Consider the following 27554-nt stretch of genomic DNA (forward strand, 5'->3'; position numbering starts at 1 on the left):
ACAACTAGCGTAGTTTCTGTCATGTCGAAACGATGCCCGTATTTTTACCCTTGTAGTTTACTTTATTCAGAGTTCCGTAAGCTAAGCGTGGCCACGGATGTGAACAAGTGGCAAAAATATTATGTTTACAATAGGCCTACTTGAGTCTAGCAGTTCTCAACATTGTGGAAAATAGGACTAGGAGACAAAAAGCGTGAGTTACCGAAAATTTTCTGAATGTTTATTTAATAGACCAACAACAAAATATTTCACAAAAATTGCCGGAATCATCCAGCACTGTCTGTCTTCAGATCTTGATGAGAAGCGGGGGTATTTGTAAGTGTTGCGTACATAGTATTTATACGCACACGACAACTACCTAGTGTAACCGATACAAATATATATAGAGATCCGGATCTGGCTAGACGTACATATATTAGAGAATATTTGATACGATAGACGTACATTTAAGATATTCTTCCCGTTTATATGATGTGTTTGCTTGTACGTATCATCTTATCATAGTAACCTGCCTTATCATGATATGAGGGTGGCTGATGTCGTCTGAAACCGATAATTTCTCTGGAATATCTCGTGACAACGCCAATAAATAAACACTTTAAAAACTCAACATTGTGTTTCAGAGCGCTGTTACAACCATTACGGTACTTCCGTTGACTATTTAGGCTGCTTTCACGCGGAGGCAAAATTGCGTCAGACAGCTATGCATTTGATTTTTGCCATACAAAAAGGCTGTATGACATTCGTGCGTTTACCCCTATCAAACCGTTCGCAAATAACACTAGTACAGTAAATACCTCTCTGACTGCGAATAACGGCTGCAGCAAAATATGATCTGGAAGTGGCTATCTTGCGCAACCGCTATTGATTAGCTTTTGCGTGCACTTCACTTGCTGCACTTTATGCTTATAAGTGTGAGTGTACGTTATTTGTAGCGTGCTAATGCTACTTACAGATTATTTTCCAGGAAATTACTGTCTTATATTGCAACAACAAAATCCCCTTGATTGAATCTCACGCTGTATTCAAAAATGGTTTAAACGAGATATGCTGTAACTAAATCATTAAGTATAAAATTAACGCCAAATTTATCATAAAATTTTATTGATTGCACGCGATTTGACAGCTTGTATAAATGAGAACCACAACACACAGTCTGTAAATTCAACATGACATGTAATGATTTGGTCGACTACAACATGTTACCACCTGACAAAATATATTACTACTTTTATTCAGAAACGAAGGACTGGCTTCCCTTCGAAATTCAACAATAATTTCGAAGTATTAACCACAGAAATATACCTACAGTTCTCGAAAAATAAAACTCCCAATGACACGATTCAAGCTGCAAGATAGCAGAATTGTGCGCTGTAAGTCAGTTAATTTCCAGTTAACATGATAACCATAAAGAGGAGTTAAAATTATTTAGTTGATCATCATGAAACTACAATGCGAGATTATAGTGTGCAAAAGATTCAAACTTGTTAATGGCGTCTTCTCTTTAAAACCTGTTGTGAAACATTGCAGAACAAAAATCATACCGAAGGAAAAAAGTTTGTTTTTAATTTTTTCTACAAAAACTAGAATATTTACCAAAATACCACCTTCAGAGTAAGGTGTAGTTCTACAAAAAATATTTTTACTGAGACTTAGGAAAGAAGTGCTTTCGGTCCATACTTGGCATTTGTGAATGTCGCAATATCGTGCAGTATTACTTCAGTTGACTTCATGTACCACATACCAGGGTTTCGTCCCGTTCCATTCGCGTATAGAGCTCAGGAACAATCACAGTTTAAATGCCTCTGTGTGTTCCTAATTAATCTTGTATTCGCAGTCACTACGTAACGCTTTAATGTTTTCTAGATACCAGTTTTTGATACATCGCCAGTAGGCTTTCGCGGTATACTTGACACCAATCTTCAAGCGTCTGCCAATTCAGGTTTGTCAGCATTCCCGTGAGTCATGTGGACTTGTGAACATTCGCGTTACCCGTCTTTCCATACTGTTAAAGGTATGTCCACAATATGCCTCTTTTCTCGTGCGCAATCACGGGCGCACGGCAAGAAAGAGCATGCGCAAAAAATTGCGGAAAGAAATGCAAGGGCGCTCTCGTGTCCACACATTGCCTTACTGCACAAGCCGTTTGCTAATGGGGACCATTCCTGGCATGAGAGCTTGTACTGCGTTTGTTGTGGTGAAAAGCCGGCAGAAAAAGAAAACGTAAAAACGACTGTAGGTAAAGAAGTATCTAAAAAACAGAGATACCTGAAACACGAAGTGACGACAACGTTTCTTTGCAAATTTCTTGATGAGGTCACAGCTAGTTTTTAGATTATCTGCTTAGGAAACTGCAGCTACAAGGCTGGCAATAACATTTGGCAATCTAGTAACCGGCAACTTATATGTCAGTTTATTTCGCATTTCAAAACAATACATTTCACTGATTATTCCCGGGAAATACCATGGTTTTCAGTCGTTATGTGAAGGTTAACTAACTTTCAGTGCGTCATTTGTATTTTATTTTATTAAAGAGTTGTCTACACAGCCTCAATCACGGAAGATTATACGTAGATTACCGTCTTAGGCCTTGACAAATGTGAGAATTTCATAGACACCAAAATCCACTACAACGGGGGCTGCGTAATTCAATTTTGTATTTTTTGGACCATTAATGTTCTTATTTCTATTTCTAATAGTTTTTTGAAAAGCTACATATACCCCAACATTTCTTTGTTCAGACGTCAGGCTTCTCAGTTGTACTGTCAAGTCACCATAGCGTGAATATTCGTCCACAGTTTTCATAAATTTCGGGCTTATTCTTCTCTGTTTTCCTACTTATGGTTTTTTTTCTTCACAGTAATATGGTCGGAGATTTTTTTTATCTTACTCTTGACACTCAGGGCATCATGTCTCAAATTTTTGTTCAAGTAATCTTTCAAGATGGCATTCCATACGACTTTTCTTTGTCTGTAATCACCTATGAATTTAAGCGAGTTTCATTTAGAGTCAGCAGACATTACTGCACGTAAATCGCTACACAGCATAACCTCAACATTACACAATCAAACACGCAAGGACCCTAGCTGCCCGTCGTCTGCTAAAACCAGCAAAGATCCCACCGAAGGCGGAGAGCAATGCGCTTAACGCACAGCCTCCATTTCCAGAAAATTACGCATACACAAATGCGCATGCGCAGTTGGCTGTTGGAAATTTATGCGCATATGCAAAGTGGATAGAAATACAAAAAGGCATTATGTGGACGAACCTTCAGTCCTGTTTGGTATGGACACCATACACATCTGGGTTACACCGCACGAGTTTATTGTTAGCAATCTCCTTTGTAGATTGACTTCATTTTTCCAGTATCCCATCATTTAAGTCTGTCATGCACTTCACCTACGACTGAGTTTACGTAATCATTCAATTTCATTACCTGACACATTGTTACATTAAGATGTGAACTGAAGTCTGCCACCTACAACTGAACATATGAAGGCCTATTCATTCCGAATCATATCGTGAGTTGTTGCTGCACCACGAAATTTGTTTGAGATGTCTGATTCCAACTGTGACCTACTGATACTGCGGTAGCAGGATACGTTGTGTGACGTACAGTTTTAGATTTTTGTACATTTAAAGCAAGTTGCCAATCGTTGTACCACTTTGAAACCTTATTATGATATTGTTGGGTGGAAGAAATTCCTCGACAACTCTGTCTCGGTCAACCATATAAGACGCAATTTTCCCATCATAACATTTTTACATAAGTCATTGTACTTCCAATCTCTTTCATAGCGCTTGCCAACGCGAGGTTCTCTTGTGAAAGGAGCATTCTTATGAAGGAAGCCTTTACGTAGATCGCTGATCAGCTACCGATATAAAAAATCGATCGGTAACTTACGTTGAGAAATAATTTTCTACATTAGCCATAACTGTGCTTTTCAAAGAACATCACGCCAATATTCACGCTTACTAGCTATTTCAGATGTTGTTGTGGTCTTCAGTCCTGAGACTGGTTTGATGCAGCTCTCCATGCTACTCTATCCTATGCAAGCTTTTTCATCTCCCAGTACCTACTGCAGCCTACATCCTTCTGAATCTGCTTAGTGTACTCATCTCTTGGTCTGCCTCTTCGATTTTTACCCTCCGCGCTGCCCCCCAATACTAAATTGGTGATCCCCCGATGTCTCAGAACATGTCCTACCAACCGATCCCTTCTTCTAGTCAAGTCAGATGTATGACACAATTATACAACGTTCCAAATGGTTCACATGGCTCTGAGCACTATGGGACTTAACATCGGAGGTCATCAGTCCCCTAGAACTTAGAACTACTTAAACCTAACTAACCTAAGGACATCACACACATTCATGCCCGAGGCAGAATTCGAACCTGCGACCGTAGCGGTCGTGCGGTTCCAGACTGAAGCGCCTAGAACCGCTCGGTGACAGCGGCCGGCTACAACGTTCCAAACACACACACTTAAAAATGACGTTTAGATATCAGAAATGACCTGGTTCGTTAGCTATAGATTTTGAGGCACATTTAATGAGGACTCGGAAACTATCTCTGTGCTAATAACTGGATCTGAAAGATCTAACCCTCTGAAAAGACCGACATTGTTACGATTTGCGGATAATAATTTTGTCTTTAAGTATTCTGTAGAATGACTTGCAGTGTTGCAATGTTTTTCGGTCCAAAAACCTTAATCGTACCAAAGGGATCTACAGTATTTGTATTTCTGCTCAACGCAGGCCGAAATTCACCAGACAGTGAATCATAACTTCATGACCATATTGTGAATGCACTAAGGGAAACAACTTTTATGAGTGAACAAAAGTCAAAACCAGCATAGTAAAAATTACGTTTAGCAGGCTTTAAAAACGGAAGCTTTCTTGCGATTTATTAATATTTAGCAGGCCAGAAACGGTTCGAAAAGAATGTAAAACTGTTCAGAAAGAAATTCGATGCGTTGTGCCTTTTCCAAGTTATGTAACATTGAAGTTAGCCAATCAGGCCGTTGAGCGCGCAAATTCAAGCGACCAGCCAGAGACGTTGTAACTAAACGTGTACCGTACTCGGTTCGGTTTCCTAAAACCGAACAAGACATGGAACGGCAGACACGATCGATCCAAGCCGCAGGCTGCCATGAGCCGTCTCGTGCGCTATCAGAACAAGTTGAACCAACTGTATCTAGCTGGTCGCTTGACTTTAAGCACGCAACATCCTGATCGACTGACTTCAATGTTAAACTCTGGAAAGGCGCAACGTATCGATTTTTTTTTTTCTGGAGAGTTATTTCTACCTTGCTGCGCCCTTTCATATTTTTCAGACTGTTTCTGACTGCACTGTATATCGCCCAAAGTTTACGATCGAGTCTTGGAAATAAACTTGTAGAAAAATAGTGTCGATTCACCCAATCTGACTAGAGGCTTGATAGAGTACGAATGCGTATAAACGTTTTCTTGTGCAGTCTGCTCTAATTTTTCCCCTTTAAAAGCACACTTCTTTTCCAAAAATAGTTGATACACTAGTTTTTCAGTTACTGATGCTCGCACACATAACTGATAAAAACATATTTCCTTTGAACAGTCTTTAAACACAGGGATTTCTTACCTCCTCTATTCACCAGTTACATTACGATTATTTCTTCCATCATGAAGATACGTTCCGTCTATGCAACTAATTGAAGCAGTTTGTTTATTCCCACACGCATTTCGCTTCTTTTATTTGTGAAGCATCTTCAGTGACCTGCTTCTTTTTACACATATAATAATTGTATTATGTGGTAGTTGCAATATGTTAGTATGTTACATGTTTTTGTCTTTGTTTCAGGTTATAAACCACTTTTTTAGTACAAATTTCGTTAGGTGAAATCATCCTTCTGTGTTACTTACGATTTCCAGCGCTGTTAGCCGATGTGTGTGGACCTGGAGATGTGGTCATTAGTCTCCATGCACCAACTGGCCTACTTCTGGCGTCCTTTCACCCACATTTTGTTACTACACATCGCTTATGTCACTTGCACTTTACATTTGTGTTCAACATGTATGTTTTTACAGTGTGTAGTGTTGCCAACTGTGGATGTGTGTTTTTCTTTCGTCTTTTGTATGTGATGTTGGTTTAGTTTGATATTTTTCTTTTGGTTTGTGTGTATGTGTCGTTCTTTGTGAGAGCGTCATCTTTTTAATGGATATTTGTGTATGTGTGTGAAGGGGGAAGAGGAAGATTCATTAATTATTAAGTCTGTTTCTCTTTCAGATCTCTATTTGTTATTGTTTCAGTGGCTAACGTGATCTGAGAGTTATTGCTTATATGTGCTTGGTCATTAAATACCTTATTTGCCATTGTAAGAGCTCTTTGTATGTGAAAGTTTTCTTCTAGTATCGGGAACTTTTTGTCGTGATTCTTCAATCAAATAACTGTAGTTGCTAGTGAGGACAAGGAAATGATCTGTGTGTTGTTTTCGGACCTTTCCAAAGCATTTAATCTTATAAATCATAATCAACAGGTGTTAAAACTATGTAGTTATGGTGTCTGTGGTATTTCCTACCAGTGGTTCAAGTCATATTTAACTGACAGGAAACAAAGAGTACCAGATTGGAAATGTGTACCATTCTGAATATAGAAGAGTTAATTATATGGTGCCCAAGGCTCGCTATTATGACCATTGCTATTCTTGATTTTTATTAATGACCTACCACAACAGTTGGTACCATATTATTTGCTGATGGTACCAACTTCATTATAAAAGGAAAGAATGATTATGAGATGAAGCAAAAAATCGACAACACAGCAGAAGTTTCAGAAAAATGGTTTTAAGATAACCGTCTAGTTGTCAGTGACAAGAAAACTTCAACCATACAAGGAACTAAAATAGCACCAATGTAAAATTCACATTATCAAATAGCCAAATTCAGCAACAGACTCACTTAAATTTTTTAGGATTATGGGTGGATGAGCATCTAAGATGGGAAATACATCTAGAAATGCTTAACAAAAGTACTGCAACACTGAAACAGTGTTAAGTGCTTATTATGCATAAATGCATAGTCTACTGAGGTATGGTATAGTGTTCTGGGGAAATACTTCTTTCGCAAAGCAGTCTTTTAAGCTCCAAAGGAAAGCTGTAAGATTAATAAGTGATGTTGATTACAGAGCACCATGTAGAGGTATCTTTAAGGAATTAAAAATCATGACCTTACATCTATATATTTGAAAGCATCTGCTTCATTATGTTTCAGCTTTGAATAGTGAGATCCACAATTATCAAAAAAGGAAAAGGAATGACTATCATAGGGATGTGCACAGAAAATTAATATATCAGGACAGTGCTGTTTACAAACAAAAAATTCTGCACAGTGCATTGCTAGATAGCATCAAAAAATACCAAACATTAATACATTCAAAAAAGAACTAAAAAATCTGCTAACAAACAACAGCTTCTACAGCATTAATAAATACCTGGAATTTTGGGAGATTTGTAGGTGTGCTTCATAACGGTCTCAACAAAAATTCATAATTTTCAACCATTTCTAGATGTAACCAAACTTCTTTCATCCATGTACATATCTAATTATGCACCGAGCTTTTGTGCCATATGTTACTATGCCTATTTAATTAAAGTACTGGTATTTAATAGTTCTAGTAAAATCAATCAAGGGCTTTCACTAGCTTTTATTCTGTCATTATGTGCATATATAATTTTATGATCTAATTAAGCAGACAAAAAAGATGTGTTGATACCAATGATAAGATTTTGTACATGATGTAAATATGTAATATTTTATACTGTTCTGTACTTTGACAAGCCCAATACCATGGATATGATAATAGGGATGATAAATAAATGAATAAATAAATGTCCTCACTGCATGTTGGATGGTTCATGTCCATGTTTTATCAGGTGTTCTGCAAAGGTAGAATGGCTATTTTCATATTTTCAACTTCTGATATGTAATTTGTATCTAGTTTTGAAGTTTCTACTTGTCATCCGCAAATATACTGATTCTTATTCTTCGTTCTGCAACTGGTGTATACGTGCTACTTGGTATTTATCTGGTCTGTCATTTGTTTGTAAATATGACTAGAGTGTGTTTCTTGTTCTGTAAGCAATGTGTAATCCCTATTTCTTTAATACAATGGTCGTCAAACTGAGGCCCGCGGGCCCCAATGTAGCCCAGATCATGTTTTCGTTCAGCCCGCGATGCTCCTTGGCTTTGCACGGGTAGTATTAGGTATCTAATTGTCTGGCATATGGGTGTTTTGTTTATGGAAACTGCGTAGAATTGTGATTAAAGTCGAAGAAGTAATTAGGTAACTTTGTACCAGTCGTGAACTAAGTTTCGGTACCCGTGAGCATTCGTCGTGTATTGAGTGTATTTGTGCTCATATTTGGTGATATAATTATCAGTGGTATAAATAATGTCTGATGTACCCTCAAGAACAGTAACTAAGATGAAAATATGTGAAGAGAAAAGAAGTTTTCAAGAAATATGAGAAGAAGAGTTATGCTTTATAAGTGGACACAAAGAAGGTACTGCTACTTGCCTAATATGCCGGGATACGATTGTGGCACTGAAGAGATACAATTTATTTCGCCACTACACAAGTAAGCACAATTCATTTACAGTAGCTTTTCCTTTGAATTCAAATGAAAGGAAGGAAAAAATTTCTCATCTAAAATCTACCATTCCTCGTCAACAAAACGTTATGTTAGCAGCATTTGGGCAAAATGAAGCGGTCACAAGAGTATCATACCAAGTATGTAATATTCTGGCAAAAAATATGAAAGCTTTTACTGATGCTGAATTAGTGAAGCAATGTATAACGACTGTTTCTGAAACTTTGTTTCAAAATTTCTCCAACAGTAAACAAATATCAGCTGAAATAAATAAGCTCACACTTTCAGAATCTACCTGTCGACGTCATATAGAAGATATTTCAAAATATATAGTTGAGCCAGTACTTAATAAAGTCAAACTATGCAAATACTTCAGTCTTGCATGTGATTACAGTACAGATTCAGCTTTGATAGCTAAGGTTTCATTATTTGTGCGTTACTGCACCAGTGATGGGTTAATAGAGGAAGATTTTTTAGCAGCACGAAGGGTCACACAAAAATATATGATTTTACCGATGCAATTAAAAAAATTGTAAAAAATCACTTATCTATGAGCTAATTAATATCAGTATGTACTGATGTCCATCAATGATGGGGTCAACAATGGTTTGGTACCATTGATTAAGAAGGAATGGAAATTGTCAAATTTACTTCCCATTCACTGCTTACTGCATCAAGAAAGTTTGGCATGCCAAATTTCAAATACCAAACTGAAGAATGTTATGCAAAGAGCTATAAGCTTTATAAATTTCATTCATGCCCATGAACTTAATCACCGAAAATTTAAAGAACTTCTGCAGGAATTGCAAGCTTGTTACAGCGATGTTCTCCTACATACTGCTGTCAGATGGATAAGCAAAGGAAAAGTGCTGGACCGGTTTGTCAACTTGAAATCTGAAGTGATTTTATTCTTACAACAAAGTGGCCAAAATTTTCCTGAACTGGATGATGATGAATGGTGGATACTTACAGCTTTTTTAATGATATTACACAAAAATTCAACACACTTATCTTGGAATTACAAGGACCAAACAACATAATTGGGCAAATGACTAACAACATATTTGCATTTGAAGCCAAACTACAATTATATATCAATGAACTCAAAGTAAATGTTGTTGTTGTGGTCTTCAGTCCTGACACAGGTTTGATGCAGCACTCCATGCTACTCTATCCTTTGCAAGCTTCTTCATCTTCCAGTACATACTGCAGCCTACATCCTTCTCAATCTGCTTAGTGTAGTCATCTCTTGGTCTCGCTCTATGATTTTTACCCTCCATGCTGCCCTCCAATGCTAAATTTGTGATCCCTTGATGCCTCAGAACATGTCCTACCAACCGATCCCTTCTTCTGGTCAAGTTGTGCCACAAACTTCTCTTCTCCCCAATCCTATTCAATACCTCCTCATTAGTTACGTGATCTATCCACCTTATCTTCAGTATTCTTCTGTAGCACCACATTTCGAAAGCTTCTATTCTCTTCTTGTCCAAACTAGTTATCGTCCATGTTTCACTTCCATACATGGCTACACTCCAAACAAATACTTCCAGAAACGACTTCCTGATACATAAATCTATATTCGATGTTAACAAATATCTCTTCTTCAGAAACGCTTTCCTTGCCACTGCCAGTCTACATTTTATATCCTCTCTACTTCGACCATCATCAGTTACTTTGTTCCCCAAATAGCAAAACTCCTTTACTACTTTAATTGTCTCATTTCCTAATCTAATTACTTCAGCATCACCCGACTTAATTCGACTACATTCCATTATCCCCGTTTTGCTTTTGTTGATGTTCATCTTATATCCTCCTTTCAAGACACTGTCCATTCCGTTCAACTGCTCTTCCAAGTCCTTTGCCGTCCCTGACAGAATTACAATGTCATCGGCGAACCTCAAAGTTTTTATTTCTGCTCCCTGGCTTTTAGTACCTACTCCCAATTTTTATTTTGTTTCCTCTACTGCTTGCTCAATATACAGATTGAATAACTTCTGGGAGAGGCTACAACCCTGTCTCACTCCCTTCCCAACCACTGGTTGCCTCTCCTGCCCCTCGACTCTTATCACTGCCATCTGGTTTCTGTACAAATTGTAAATAGCCTTTTGCTCCCTGTATTTTACCCCTGCCACTTTAAAAATTTGTAAGAGAGTACTCCAGTCAACATTGTCAAAAGCTTTCTCTAAGTCCACAAATGCTAGAAACATAGATTTGCCTTTGCTTAATCTTTCTTCTAAGATAAGTCGTAGGGTCAGTATTGCCTCACGTGTTCCAACATTTCCACGGAATCCAAACTGATCTTCCCCGAGGTCGGCTTCTACAAGTTTTTCCATTCGTCTGTCAAGAATTAGCGTTAGTATTTTGCAGTTGTGACTTATTAAACTCATAGTTCGGTAATTTTCACAACTGTCAACACCTGCTTTCTTTGGGATTGGAATTATTATATTCTTCTTGAAGTCTGAGGGTATTTCGCCTGTCTCATACATCTTGCTCACCAGATGGTAGAGTTTTGTCAGTACTGGCTCTCCCAAGGCCGTCAATAGTTCTAATGGAATGTTGTCTACTCCTGGGGCCTTGTTTCGACTCAGGTCTTTCAGTGCTCTGTCAAACTCTTGACGCAGTATCATATCCCCATTTCATCTTCATCTACATCCTCTTCCATTCCCATAATATTGTCCTCAAGTACATCACCCTTGTATAGACCCTCTATATACTCCTTCCACCTTTCTGCTTTCCCTTCTTTGCTTAGAACTCGGTTTCCATCTGAGCTCTTGATATTCATACAAATGGCTCTCTTTTCTCCAAAGGTCTCTTTAATTTTCCTGTAGGCAGTATCTATCTTACACCTAGTGAGATAAGCCTCTACATCCTTACACTTGTCCTCTAGCCATGCCTGCTTAGCCATTTTGCTCTTCCCGTCAATCTCATTTTTGAGACGTTTCCATTCCTTTTTGCCTCCTTCATTTACTGGATTTTTATATTTTCTCCTTTCTTAAATTCAGTTCAGTATTTCTTCGGTTACCCAAGGATTTCTACTAACCCTCGTCTTTTTACTTATTTGATCTTCTGCTGCCTTCACTATTTCATTCCTCAAAGATACCCATTCTTCATCTACTGTACTTCTTTCCCCCATTCCTGTCAATTGTTCCCTTATGGTCTCCCTGAAACTCTGTACAACCTCTGGGTTAGTCAGTTTATCCAGGTCCCATCTCCTTAAATTCCCACCTTTTTGCAGTTTCTTCTGTTTTAATCTACAGTTAATAACCAAAAGATTGTGATCAGAGTCCACATCTGCCCCTGGAAATGTCTTACAATTTAAAACCTGATTCCTAAATCTCTGTCTTACCATTATTTAATCTATCTGATACCTTTTAGTATCTCCGGTATTCTTCCACGCATACAACCTTCTTTTATGCCAAGTGTTCGCTATGATTAAGTTATGCTCTGTGCAAAATTCTACCAGACGGATTCCTCTTTCATTTCTTAGCCCCAATCCATACTCACCTACTATGTTTCCTTATCTCCCTTTTCCTACGCTGGAATTCCAGTCACCCATGACTATTAAATTTTCATCTCCCTTCACTACCTGAATAATTTCTTTTATCTCATCAAACATTTCTTCAATTTCTTCGTCATCTGCAGAGCTAGTTGGCATATAAACTTGTACTACTGTGGTAGGCATGGGCTTTGTGTCTATATTGGCCACAATAATATATGCACTATGCTGTTTGTAGTAGCTTACCCGCACTCCTATTTTTTTATTCATTATTAAACCTACTCCTGCATTACCCCTATTTGATTTTGTATTTATAACCCTTTATTCACCTGACCAGAAGTCTTGTTCCTCCTGCCAACGAACTTCACTAATTCCCACTATATCTAACTTTAACCTATCCATTTCCCTTTTTAAATTTTCTAACCTACCTGCCCAATTTAATGATCTGACATTCCACGCTCCGATGCATAGAATGCCAGTTTTCTTTCTCCTGATAACGACGTCCTCTTGAGTAGTTCCCGCCCGGAGATCCGAATGGGGGACTATTTTACCTCCGGAATATTTTACCCAAGAGGACGCCATCATCATTTAATCATACAGTAAAGCTGCATGCCCTCAGGAAAAATTACGGCTCTAGTTTCCCCTTGCTTTCAGCGGTTCGCAGTACCAGCACAGTAAGGCCGTTTTGGTTAGTGTTACAAGGCCAGACTGTTGCCCCTGCAACTACTGAAAAGGCTGCTGCCCCTCTTCAAGAACCATACGTTTGTCTGGCCTCTCAACAGATACCCCTCCATTGTGGTTGCACCTACGGTACGGCTATCTGTATCGTTGAGGCACGCAAGCCTCCCCACCAATGGCAAGGTCCATGGTTCATGAGGGGGGGGGGGCTCGAAGTAAAAGATCTGTCTAATTTTCCAACTGTTGCTATGCTCCGATCAGGCTTAACTATTTACCAAAACATGAAAGAATATTTGGAAGTGTATTTAGAATAAATAAAATTTGCAGAGGTTAGAAATATTCGCAGCTTTTTTTAATTCTCGCAGAGAACCCTTGGCAAGTTAACCTCAATTTATTCTGCCAATTTGGATTTCCTAAAACTAATTAGCTAAATGAAATAATCGAACTTCAGCATGACACACAGCTTAAAGCTCTGTTTCTAGAACATCGTGAAACACAACAGTACACTGAATTTTGGAAATGTGTGCCTAAAAAGTATAAAAATTTACGAGACAGAGTACAGTTCATGATAACACTATTTCCTTCAACTTACACTTGTGAAGCTTCATTTTCAAAATATCGTAATCGGCTGTCCAGTCATTTAGTAGACGGAATGAGGATTGTGCCTAGCACAAATGACACAGATATAGATGACATAGCCCAAAAAGTCCAACATCACAAGTCACATTAATGAAATATTATATATTTGTTTTTATGTTTGTGTTTCAATTATAATGAATAAAAACCAGATTCAATAAGAGACCTATAGCATTCTTATATAGCCTGTTGCATATGCAGTGCATCTGTCCTTTTCTTATTTTTTTAATTTCTTATTTATATCTACATTTTTGAAGTTATGAGATTAATGCAATTAGAATTAAGTTTTGTGGCCGTTTTAACAATGTAATATAATATTTTAACAATACATCTATCTCATCTTGCATGAAAGTACTTTAAAATAAATTTCAGGAGCAATATACACTGATCCAATATTTGTTTTTGGTAGTGGTTCAAAATTACTAATGATTCCCTTCCTTCCCTTCACCCTTCATATGCTCCTGCCTAGCTACATGAACATAGTAAGATTACGCAAGTCATGTGAATTTTATATTCACAGAGGTAATTAAACTGGAAAGAATTAGCCAGATGCACTGTATGTTTTTTTCCAGTTTATTGAAATTTGATCAGCAACATTTTATGCAGTTTTCAACACTCGTAATCATGGTACCAGCCATACTGTGGAAATCTATGAATGGCACATGTCATCATTGACTCATGCTACCACAATGGTTATTCCAGTTGGACTCAACACTCGACTCCTGGGAAGATAGACTAAAAATGTAATCGTTGACAATGAGCCACAACTACTCGTAAGTCGCCTACGAATATATCCCTCTTAATATAATAGTTGTCAAACCGGCGGACCGGTATTTAAAAATCTTTTCCCTGTACTGCAGAATTTCAGTGTCATAAGCATGGCTTATTATTGTCAGCAAGTGCACAGCAATGCTATTTGGCGAAGGAGTCACACACATCCAACAGTTGCGAGTGGTTTGTTTCCGAAAGTACTATTTCATTTTAACTGGTGCTACTGATACAGTTTCTGAAGAACGATAAATGATACATATCCAAATCCGGTAAAGAATAAATGGGTTGCAGCTGTCGGCTGTACCTGTCTCCTTCGTCAAATGAAAAATATACAGGAAGAATTGTAATAAGGCGCGCGTTGTTCTATCACTTTTACAGGTGTCTCTTGGTACAGGGGCAGATTAATTTATCGTTGCGGTGGGAGAGACGTAATATTGGAAATGTTTTCTTGTTTGTTTCTCAGTGCTGACGACAAATGGGTGCATGTGACTCTCACCAATTATCTGCTATTGTATCAGTCTTAAATGAAAGTGCGTTGGATTCATGAATACGCATTACAGAGACGGTCATATGCGGTACATATTTGTTAAAAGAAATAATTAGTCATTAGCTCTTAAAAATGTGTGTGTATGTGTATGTGTGTGTTTATTCTCCACTTCTGCTCCTAAACCCTCGGATCGATTTCAGCCACAGTGATACACATATTATTTTCAATCTTTAAAGAAATATTGTGGGGCAAGCAAAGGCAGCGTCTTATTGGGGCGGGGGATGGTAATGTGGAGGGAAAAGGGGAAGGAGGACATGGACACATACAGGGGGAGTGCGAAATGGACAGATAAAGGAGTGAAGAGATGGTGAGTGAGGGGAAAGTCGAGATGGACGACAGAGAGTGGAGGAATGAAGAGACAGAATAACTTAAGATTCGAATGCATACATATCTAGCCAATGCCATGTACCTCATCCAGTATGAAATAAAATTAAGGCTGTTGTAGTTCAGTCAAGAGAGTTGAAAAAAAAATGGCTTTCAAAACATGTAGAAAACAGTTGTGACCGTGACTCATGTTACATAATACATTTAAGTATAAGTCCATTTGCTGTTATTAACCATCTGTTCTCAAAGACAACGCAGCAACACTTCGTCGGGCAATTACAGTATTACAATTTACGGGTCATTGAGAGCGGCAGCAATCTGAAACAGAGAACATTCTACACCTAGTGGTCCGAATGGTATCGACTTTAATCATAAGTGGTAGAAAGTCAGTGGTAAACCTCTCGCTTCTTTACTATAGCTAGTCTATTAGAGGTTTGTAACAAACCATTCACGTGGTTTGCCAGTTAATAAATGGACCTGGAAATCTGCGGCCTGAGTTTCCACATCGTATTGTTAGTTTTGGCTCTTGAGCAAAAAAGGTTGACGACCACTGCCTCGATATATTTGCTATTCTGTGCGTTGCTTTGAGTTTGTAAGTTGAAGTGTACCGTTTTTTTTCTATCAGTCATGTCATGAGTATTAATATTTAGTGTTTCTGTGTGTGCTATAGTGCTGTGGAGTTCTTTGGTGTTTGTGTTCTCTGCTTATTTTCTTTGTTCTTTAATTGTGTTTTAATTTTTTGGTTGAGCCTCTGTACTGTATAGGTGTTCCAGCCATTGTTTGTCATTATGAGTTGTATTGCTTGTAAATGTTTTTCATGGTTTTCTTTGCTGAGCGAGATATTATTTGGTCTGTGTCTTACAGCCCCTAATTTTTTATTTTGCAGGTGGTTGGATGACGCATGTATAATTGTGTATGTGGCTGTTGGCTTTCTTGAAGCTGTCAAATGTGTGTCTATTGTTTTCTCTCTTTATTGTTATAACCACGAAATGTATTCCCTTCTGTGTTTCTTTTTCCACGGTGAAATGAATATTTTTATGTATCTCGTTTATGTCTGTATAAAGTTTATCAATTTTCTCTGTTAGTTCATGTACCATACAGATTATGTCATCCACATATCTGTACCAGTAAACAATTTTGTATCCTTTCTTTGTGATGATTGTGGTAAAGACTGTGTTTTCTATGTGGTTGATGAATACGTTTGCCAATGTTCTGAAATTGTAGACCCCATTGGAAGCCCACCTTCTTTAAGAAAAATTCCACTTCAAACTGGAAATAACTCTGAGGTGAGATTGCTTTGAAGGTTTCAATTATTTCATTAATATTGTCTGCAGGTAGTTTGTTGTATGTCAGTATGTTTTCATCAATTAGTTTTATTGTTTGTGCAGTGGGTATCGACGTGTAAATGTTCTCTATGACGAAAGAGGTGAGTGATGCTGTTCGTAGACTGTGTAGGTCTTTTATTTTTGTTATGAATTCATTTGTGTTTTTCACTGTTCGTCTGTTCTTCATTTGATAATTTTGCATTATGATTCGGTTCGCGTGTTTTGCCTCATGGAATGTTGGCGCCTTCATGAAATTACACTACAGCCCATTCAAATTGCTACACCAAGAAGAAATGCAGATCATAAATGGGTATTCATTGGACAAATATATTATACTAAACAGACGTGTGATTACATTTTCACGCGATTTGGATGCATATATCCTGAGAAATCAGTACCCAGAACATCCACCTCTGGCCGTAATAACAGCCTTGATACGCCTGGGTATTTAGTTAAACAGAGCTTGAATGGCGTGTACCGGTACAGCTGCCCATGCACGATACCACAGTTCATCAAGAGTAGAGACTGGCGTATTGTGGCGAGACAGTTGCTCGGCCACCATTGAACAGACGTTGTCCATTGGTGAGAGATCTGGAGAATATGCTGGCCAGGGCAGCAGTCGAACATTTTCTGCATCCAGAAAAGCCCATGCAGAATCTGCAACATGTGGTCGTGCATTGTCCTGCTGAAATGTAGGGTTGCACAGAGATCGAATAAAGGGTAGAGCCACGGGTCGTACCATATCTGAAATGTAGCGTCCACTGTTCAAAGTACAGTCAATGTGAACAAGAGGTGATCGAGACGTGTAACCAGTGGCACCCCATACCATCACGCCGGGTGATACGCCAGTATGGCGATGACGAATACACGCTTCCAATGTCCGTTCACTGCGATGTCGCCAAACACAGATGCGACCATCGTGATGCTGTAAACAGAACCTGGATTCATCCGAAAAAAGACTTTTTGCCATTCGTGCACCCAGGTTCGTCGTTGAGTACACCATCGAAGGCGCTCCTGTCTGTGATGCAGCGTCAAGGGTAACTGCAACCATGGTCTCCGAGCTGCTGCTGCAAACGTCGTCGAACTGTTCGTGCAGATGGTTGTTGTCTTTCAAACGTCCCTATCTGTTGACTCAGGGATCGAGACGTGGCTGCACGATCCGTTACAGCCATGCGGATAAGATGCCTGTCATCTCGGCTGCTAGTGATACGAAGCCGTTGGGATACAGCACGGCGTTCCGTATTACCCTCCCGAACTCACCGATTCCATATTCTGCTATAACAGTCATTGGATCTGGACCGACGCGAGCAGCAATGTCGCGATACGATAAACCGCAATCGCGATAGGCTACAATCCGACCTTTATCAAAGTCGGAAACGTGATGGTACGCATTTCTCCTCCTTACACGAGGCATCACAACAACGTTTCACCAGACAACGCCGGTCAACTGCTGTTTGTGTATCAGAAATCGGTTGGAAACTTTGCTTATGTCAGCACGTTGTAGGTGTCGCCACCAGCGCCAACCTTGTGTGAATGCTCTGAAAAGCTAATCATTTGCATATCACAGCATCTTCTTCCTGTCTCTTAAATCTCGCGTCTGTAGCACGTCATCTTCGTAGTGCAGCAATTATAATGGCCACTAGTGTAATAATTTATTTCTCTATCAATATTTAGAGACGAACACAGAGTGTGTGCAGCAGACGAAGTCCAGGCAAACTTTTTCAACCTTAATCCTTTGCGGCCCCTCTCCCCTTCATTCTTCCATCGTCTCTCCATTTTCTTGTTAATCATCAGTGTTTAGCCTGTTTATTCGTTAATTAACATTTACAACGAACTGTTTCTTTAAATTGAATTCGTATGATACCATTCAGAACACGAAGCTATATAATCAGTCCAAAGACGAATTACTTGTGACAATAACGCGATTCCAATTTCATTGTTTCAGTGCCGTGCAACTGAAATTTGTAATGTTAAATGAGCAATGCAAGCCGGCCGCGGTGGCCGAGCGGTTCAAGGCGCTTCAGTCTGGAACCGCGCGAACGCTACGGTCGCAGGTTCGTATTCTGCATCGGGCATGGATATGTGTGGTGTCCTTAGATTAGTTAGGTTTAAGTAGTTCTAAGTTCTAGGGGACTGATGACCTCAGAAGTTAAGTCACATAGTGCTCAGAGCCATTTGAACCATTTTTGAGAAACGCAAACTATGAATCGCCATTACATGAGCTTGTTGTAACAAGTACCCGAAGCCTGTATGAACTGTTTAAAAGACGTCGTTTTCCGCTCATGGCTGCAGTAAGTTTTTACTCTGTTATTGCAATTTCGGCATTACGCTAACGTCAAGCATAAAACTTCGATGGCATGTCGCGGCACTTCACAACAATGGAGGCAACAGCTGTCATCTCTGACATAAGTTACATAATACCTACAAGTGTGCTAGTCATATGCAGGTTTAAATGCAAGTTGTATTGTGGTGCCGTTGCTCAATTCAGTACAATATGAGTATCCTTACGGTTTCTTCTTGTACATCTCCATTCCTTCCGCATTTTAGCGTCCTTCTATTCTTCCCTTTCCTGTTCTATTTCTTCCTCTTTGTCTTCTTTCCCACCTTTTTTCCTCCCACCCCCACACTCTTCTTCTTGCACATTTCTTTCGCCTGTCACAACTTCTACAGTGTTCGCTTCAAAATCCTGCTCAATAAAATCTTAAGAGTACAGTGTCAACGTTTTGAGATTAGTATACCACTCCATCTTAAAATAAGGGCAACACCATGCTCAGTTGACTGCCCAAAGTGATTCCTGCCTCTTGGATAACTATTTGTTCCACCGTCAAGTCCTCACTCTGCGTGGGCATAGCGAAACATAACAAAACTGCACAACACTATCTAGGAGAATGTTGTCACGTGATCTTTCACAGAACCCAAAGAAATTCTGGCACCTACGTTAGTGTCCAGTCCCTAGCGAATGAGACAGGAACTGAAATTGAGGGTAGCAAAGGAAAAACTGATTCACTTAACTCCATTTTCAAATGAAACCAAAGAGAATTGCCCCAATTTAAGCCTCGTACCTCTTAAGAAATGAATGGAATAAGTATTAGTGTAAGTGGTGTTGAGAAATAGCTGAAATCGTTTAAACTGAACAAAGCCCCAGGCCCGATGGAATCCCTGTCAGATACTATACTGAATTTGTGGCTGAGTTAGCTCCTCTTCTAATTTTAATCTACCGTAGATCTCTCGAACAAAAACCGTACCCAGTTCTTGGAAAAAGGCACAGGCCACAGCCGCCTACAAGAAGAGTAGTAATCCACAAAACTACCATCCAATATCCTTGATGTCGATTTGTTGTAGAATCTTTGAACATATTCTGAACTCAAACATAATGAGATATCTTGAGCAGAATGACGTCCTCAATCCCAACCAGCATGGATTTCGGAAACATCGAGAAACTCAACTCGCACTTTTCTCACATGACATACTGAAAGCTTTGGAGGCAACCAGCAGTATTTCTTGATTCCCAAAAAGCATTTGACTCAGTACCACACCTACGCTTATTGTCAAAAGTACGATCATATGGGATATCTAGTGAAATTTGTGACTTCTTGGTAGGGAGGACACAGCATTTTATCTTGGATGTATCGTCAGATGTAGAAGTAACTTCTAGTGTGCCCCAGGGAAGTGTGTTGCGACCCTTGTTGTTTATATTGTATATTAATAACCTTGCAGACAATATTAACAGTAACCTCATACTTATTGCAGATGATACAGTTATCTATAATGAACTACTATTTGGAAGGAGCTTCGTAAAGATTGGCAACCTACTCCAAATGTTCAGAAATGTGAAATTTTGGACTCCACAAAACGAAAAAACATAGTACCCTATGCCTGTTGGAATCGGCCAACTCTTACAAATACCTGGGTGTAATACTGTACAGGAATATGAATTTGAATGTTCACACAGGTACAGTCATGGCTAAAGCAGGTGGTAGACTTTGGTTTATTGGTACAATACTAGGGAAGTGTAGTCAGTCTACACAGGAGACTGCGTGCAGTCACTCGTGCGACCGGTTCTAGAGTTTTGCTCAAGTGTGTGGGACTGTACCAGTTAGGACTAACAGGGGATGTGGAACTCATACAGAGAAGGGTAGCACGAATGGTCACAGGCGTGTTTAATCCGTGGGAGGGTGGCACAGAGATACTGAAGGAACTGAACTGGAATACACTTGAACAGAAACTTAAACTATCTCGAGAAAGTCTATTAATAAAGTATCAAGAACCGGTTTTAAATGATTACTCTAGGGATATACTACAACCACCTACGTATCGCTCACATAGGGATCGTGAGGATGAGATCAGTATAATTACTGCATGCAGAGAGGCATTCAAACAATTATTACCTTTATTACCAATTCTATGTCACTCGCCAGCCACAGCTGGGCAGACAGCGTCAAGGTACAACATTATCAAAATACGCGAATACAACTCTACTATGATAGTAATTTAATACCGCAAGACATATTTAAGTTATAAATTAGATTACAGTAATATCAAAACTATAAAATAGATACAAGTATATAATGAAATTAAATGTAACGGTTGCTGTTGAAGTCATGGAACTGAGCTGCAGCTCAAGTAAACACTATGCTATTACTAGAGAATAATTCTTCAATATTATAGAAGGGTTGCTCTTTTAGCTTACACAAAATAGTAGTTTTAAACTGCTCCCATTTTAAAGACTGAATGTTTTTCTTCTCACGCTCCATAGGAAATGGGACAGGAAGTAACCCTAACAGCTCGTACAATGGGATGTACGCACTACCATGCATCTGGCGTTGATCTGCAGAGTACAGGTGAAGATGTAGAACACACATAAACAATAATCGTTAATAGCTACAGTAGCTACTTATTTTTATTAATGACCTTCCTCACTGTTCTATGACTACCATCAAATTTACGCTTTTTGCAGATGATACATCCCTTGTAATTAAAAAAAAACAACTGAAAATGATATTGCATCATCTGCCAACTTGGTGTTCCATGACCTCCATAAGTGGTTCGGATGCAATGGCCTAACTTAAAAAAAAAATAGTTCATAAATTTCCATGAGCCTCACAAAGTTCAGGATGACACAAGTCTAAGCTGTAATGATCAAGATATACATCAACTCTATTCAACAAAATTTTTAGGCCTCCACATTGACAATAAATTAAATTGGTCTTGCCATATATTGGACTTCAGAAAAACACTTAGTTCAGCAACTTACGCTCTACGTATTATAGCAACAACTGCTAATAGTGATGCTGTTAAGTCTGCTTATTTTGGCTGTTTCCATTCATTTTTATCCTATGGCTTCATATTCTGGGGTAACCAACTAATGGCAAATAAAGCATTTGTAACTCATAGAAGAGCAATTCTAGTTATAAGTGGAGTTAACAGGAATCATTCATGCAGAAATCTTTATAAAACACACAAAGTATTAACAATGACCTCATATATCTTATCCCTTATGTGCTTTTCAGCTAAGAACCTACACAAGTGCAAAACCAATACTTCTTATCATGACTATGACACAAGAACAAAACATGAGTTTCATGTTGACAGAAAAAACTTGAGTATGATACAAAAGGGAGTATACTACTCAAGCATAAAGGTGTTTAATGCACTCCCATCTGACATAAAAATCTTACCAGTAAAATGTCAAAATTTCTGAGTAAATTGTAGGAATATCTTCTGGAAAAGCGTTTTACTCTCTTAATGAATTGTTTAATGTAACCTTATAACTTAGATATAATACTTTACTTGTAATATTTGCTATTGCCACTTGGTAACTTAATACATCTTACACCAGTATGGGAATTCGTGTTCAGGCACTATCAAATTCCTGCTAATGTACAGAGTGAAAAGTATTTAAACCGACAAACTCTGAGAGCTTGTAGGGGACATCAAAACAAATATTTTTCCCTAATGTCATTTTTTCCTATGAGGAATATTTAAACCGGTAGAGGAAGATTTATCTGGCGGCAAATTAATTAAACCAACAAACACTTTCCAATTTTTTATGACCAAGAGACAACATATTAACACAACCCAATTTCAATTACAGTAGATTTTCAAAAATTCCTCCATTGACACGTAAAGAAAGGTTACAACGTCGGATCATGTTCTGTCTGACACGGGCAAAAACCCCAGGAGTATCCTGAATTGTTCCCGCTGCTGTTACTATCCGGGCAACCAAATCCTCTTCTGATGCAATAGGAGTTGCGTAAGCTGGCAATGCTCTGGCGAGAAAATTGTAATAGTGCCTGCCATTTAATGGCCTAGGTAGCAGATACGGCCCAATTAAACAGTCCCCAACAACACTGACCCACACATTAACGAAGAACCGCACTTGAGCGATAGTAACTGTGGCATGTTGGTTATCCTCACTCCAAACATGCGAATTGTGCATATTGAAGACTCCATCACGCCCGAACGTTGCTTCATCGGTAAACAACATAGGGGATGGATATGTAGGATACATTTCACACTGTTACAGGAAACACTGTGAAAGCTGTGCTCTGGGTGGATAATCAACTGGTTCCAGGTTTCGGACACGCTTTAAGTGAAATGGACATAACAATTGCTCTCGCAGGACTGTTCTTACATTCATCTGGTTCGTCCCCATGTTACGTTGGTACACAGCAGCAAAGGTCGTATGATGCGGGATACGGCGATTAGGATATTGTTGTTGATAAACCCGCTGTGCAGCTCGTCCGTTGTGGTGTGCTGCGTAGTACGCACAAACCATATCAGTGTACTCACTCCAGGTGCATAGATCCATTAGTAAACAGATACAATGCACTACTACACTGGTGGACAGCAATTGTCTACAACTGAAGTGTGTAATACGCCCTCTAACAACCGAAGAGCGTAATATGGCCTCCACTGGTCTAAATAATCCTCATAGGATAAAATGACATCAGGGAAAAATATTTGTTTTCATGTCCCCTACAACCTCCCAGAGTTTGCCGGTTTAAATACTTTTCACCCTGTGTAGTTTGTGATATGGAAAACTGTAATTTATTATTTTATCGTTTTATACCTCTGTTTCATCATGTTGTTGTTGTTGTGGTCTTCAGTCCTGAGACTGGTTTGATGCAGCTCTCCATGCTACTCTATCCTGTGCAAGCTTCTTCATCTCCCAGAACCCACTGCAACCCACATCCTTCTGAATCTGCATAGTGTAGTCATCTCTTGGTCTCCCTCTACGATTTTTACCCTCCACGCTACCCTCCAATACTAAATTGGTGATCCCTTGATGCCTCAGAACATGTCCTACCAACCGATCCCTTCTTCTGGTCAAGTTGTGCCACAAACTTCTCTTTTCCCCAATCCTATTCAACACTTCCTCATTAGTTATGTGATCTACCCATCTAATCTTCAGCACTCTTCTGTAGCAACACATTTCGAAAGCTTCTATTCTCTTCTTCTCCAAACTATTTATCGCCCATGGCTTCCATACATGGCTACACTCCATACAAATACTTTCAGAAATGACTTCCTGACACTTAAATCTATACTCGATGTTAACAAATTTCTCTTCTTCAGAAACGCTTTCCTTCCCATTGTCAGTCTGCATTTTATATCCTCTCTACTTCGACCATCATCAGTTATTTTGCTCCCCAAATAGCAAAACTCCTTCACTACTTTAAGTGTCTCATTTCCTAATCTAATTCCCTCAGCATCACCAGACTTAATTCGACTACATTCTATTATCCTCGTTTTGCTTTTGTTGATGTTCATCTTATATCCTCCTTTCAAGACATTGTCCATTCCATTCAACTGCTCTTCCAAGTCCTTTGCTGTCATGTTTCATCATAGAAAATGCTTAAGCCTGTAATTATTAACATACTTTGTTTCTTAGATACCAATTGCAATTTACATTTGTTAGCATATACAAGTAGGCTACTGTGTTAATTTATATTGTGACTCGTTGCATATCCATGCAATTCTTTCGTATACCGGATATACGGAGCACGAATAAATAAATAGACAGGCAGCCATAGTACCGACGTTGGCCGATTTGTCGCACGTGATTCGTCAAATTGCTTGAAAATTACGAGAGATCGCTGCGATTTGCCCATGCAAATGCGATATATGAATAGATGGTACGACGTGTCGATGGACTGTTGCGATTTGCCGCTCGGGTGCGGGGCAAGTGCGCTCTACTGCGCTATGAAACGCCGTGCGGCAGCTTTCACATTAGCCCGGCGCATGCGTTGCCGTCTAAAATGCACTCCCACTGCAGTAGAGCAGGCGAGGTTATCGAGCACACGACCGCCGCGCTGTTAGCCCGGCACTGCGTGGAGTGGTGGGGGACTAGGTAAACGTGGCGCCTTCACACTCAGCGTTCAGGCAAGGCACGGCATCCTCCAAGGCAACCACAGAGTGCAGTTTCCGTTTATTCCTTCCATTTTTCTTACACTTTCATTCTGTTTTCGTAATTCCTCGCCGTTACCCTAAACATGACTCGGGAAATAGACACTAAGCGATTAATTTCATTAGTGAAAGAACGGCCAGTAATATGGGACAAAACTCTGGAAAATTACAAGGTCAGGATTCATACGAAAAACGCGTGGATTGGTATATTCAAGGAATTGAATGGTTCGTATCAAGGCATGAACTACAAGGAAAGAACTGAATATGGTAAGTAAGTTGTTCAAAAAGGTTTTATTGTATCGTTTTTTTTTTTTTTTTTTTTAAAGGCTCTTACAGTAAATAGAGTAATAACCGTGTTTTCTTGTCCTATTGACGTCAAAAAGTAATCCGCGATGATGTTCTTCATATTATTTAGTGAAATTTCCTCATGTTACCGCTCAGCTCTCTGCACACATTGCAGTCTAATTATTGATAATGTATCCTCAGTTTCATGAAGATAGCTGTCTCGCATGGAGTTACCGAAAACTACCCAAGATTTTACAGTATCTAGAGAAAAATCGATATCAAGTTCAAATGTGCGTGAAAATTCGCTATTTGATGCTCACTTCCCCCCAAGTGACGTCCTACGAACTTTGGGCTCCGAGAAGATAGTAGTAGAAATTTTTCTCCAACCCTAACAATTTATTCTGAGCATGTGATCGCAAAATCTATCCGCAGTATAAAATAAGCCTCAATCCCTAAGATAAAAAAGACGCATCTGGGTTTCGTACGAGAAAGGCATTTTTTTTAGGAAATTCCATTTCTGTTTATACTACTGATTTCCACGATGAACTTCTTTGAATACAACCCTTCTCGCCGGCCGGAGTGGCCGAGCGGTTCTAGGCGGTTCAGTCTTTAGCCGCGCGACCGCTACGGTCGCAGGTTCGAATCCTGCCTCGGACATGGATGTGTGTGTTGTCCTTAGGTTAGTTAGGTTTAAGTATTTCTAAGTTCTAGCGGACTGGTGACCTCAGATTATAAGTCCCATAGTGCTCAGAGCCATTTGAACCATTTTTTTGAACAACCCTTCTCATGGTTTCCAATATCGTACAAAAAAGAGTAATTTGAATCTGCCATGTTCATAAATACAATAGACAATTATCCTTTCCAGCTGATATAAGTGGAATTTGAAGGACTGACAAGTATGTGTTTAACGTCATCCTAAGTATCGAAAATTTTGAGCTACTGTTTCCCTTTGTACCGATTGGCTATATTAAAGTGCAGCTACTCACAGAGGTCCAGTGTGGCCTTCATAATTATCGCATAGCTGCTAAATTTGGTAGTTGTGGTAATGCATTGGGCAGAACATATTTACACTGGATAAAATATGTCCAATTTTGCCACCAGGTGCAAATCTGGCGTTTTTTACATCTCGTCGACGCCTCCGTTTCTCATATCGAACACACTGTGTAAGTGACGGTTAATTATGGCTTTCTCACTTCGACCTCTTCTGCCCACATCCCGTTCCTAATTCATTACATACGTTAATATTTGTGTATGTCGTTCCTGCATTCAAATCTCCAGATTTGCACCTAGTGGTCAAAATTGGAAGTAATTTTTTCTAGTGTACATCGTTTCTACATCAGTGCATTAGAACATCTACAATGTTTCGCTGCCATACGATAATATTACAACCCACACTGGACCTATGAGTGTGGCCGAACTTTAATTATAGCCATTTGATACTTTCGTGAGCACAAGCCATTCGTGACGCATGGACCAAACACTTTTGAGATTATACAATAAACAGTACAAAATTGCAAATTAACCACAAAACAGGTTTTCAGATAGAAGTTTTTTTCTTGTTCCTGTGCTTGTTATGTTGGTATATATACATTTGCATAGTGTGTGAAATGAATGAAGCCATCTTCATGTTTTTTCTCTTTCAGGCAAAAGTGTTATGAAAAAGTGGACCAACGTTCGGGATTCATTTCATAAAAGCGAAAGGAAGAACACTTCTTCCTTTAAATCAAGATATGGAAAACAGACAACTTCAACATACATTTACGGACATGAATTACAGTTTTTAAAGAAAGCGTCCTGCGGATGTCCTACTGAACTCAGTATGCCAGTCGTTAATGAAGAGTCCGCTGATTCTGACTGTATCACTGACTCTTGCAGTGAGGAAGACAGTGAAGAGAAGGAAACAGTCACAAAAAATAAGAGAAAGCATAAACAAGATACCGTGGAACAGCGGATGGTGGACGTTTCTAAACAACATTCAGATCGCCATATATCGTTTTTCAGAGGTATAATTCCATCTTTAGAAACATTCGACGATGATGAGATAGTAGAATTTCAGCTAAATGTTCTTCAGATCATTGCAAACATTAAAAAACGGAAAAGGACATCAACAAATATTAATGAAGCTATAAACGTTTCCCAGCATCGACAGGCACAAAGCCCGTCTCTACCTGTTCATTCCTCTTGCCAGGACCTTCAGCATGCCTTCAACCCTGCCGATGAGCAGACATCTCCAGGAACTGAAACCACCCTGTATTGTGACAATGTTGAACAGAAATGTTCACGACCGCCTTCCAGCCCACCCAGTGCATCAGACAATTTAGAAAATTCGTGATTCATATGGTTTTACTATTATGTTAACAACAAAACCTACACTTATTTGAAACCTTTTGTGATGCTCTTTTCTTCTTTAGCAACATTAAATTATAAACCTATGATAAAGCTTTTGAAACTTTTTGA

At 39.1% G+C, this 27554-nt stretch overlaps 1 protein-coding gene across 3 annotated transcripts; it reads left to right on the forward strand.

Annotated features, from left to right (window-relative positions):
• Nucleotides 1–27539, forward strand: LOC126282258 (uncharacterized). Of its 3 annotated transcripts, none has more exons than XR_007551355.1 (3): nt 1–193; nt 14009–14209; nt 26741–27539. XR_007551355.1 is itself a non-coding variant. In XM_049981871.1 (3 exons), the coding sequence occupies exons 2-3, from the start codon at nt 18385–18387 to the stop codon at nt 27427–27429; spliced, it is 762 nt and encodes a 253-aa protein (XP_049837828.1). In that variant the 5' UTR covers nt 56–193; nt 18349–18384; the 3' UTR covers nt 27430–27513. The 3 variants fall into 3 exon arrangements, 2 of the variants coding, with proteins under 2 accessions (XP_049837828.1, XP_049837818.1); XM_049981871.1 differs by lacking the exon at nt 14009–14209 and adding an exon at nt 18349–18457 and having other exon boundaries at nt 56–193; nt 26741–27513; XM_049981861.1 differs by lacking the exons at nt 1–193; nt 14009–14209 and adding an exon at nt 24728–25079 and having other exon boundaries at nt 26741–27513.
• Nucleotides 27540–27554: the final 15 nt, after the last annotated feature.

This window comes from Schistocerca gregaria, chromosome 1 (genome assembly GCF_023897955.1).
Source record: "Schistocerca gregaria isolate iqSchGreg1 chromosome 1, iqSchGreg1.2, whole genome shotgun sequence".
Classification (NCBI taxonomy): Eukaryota; Metazoa; Arthropoda; class Insecta; order Orthoptera; family Acrididae; genus Schistocerca; species Schistocerca gregaria.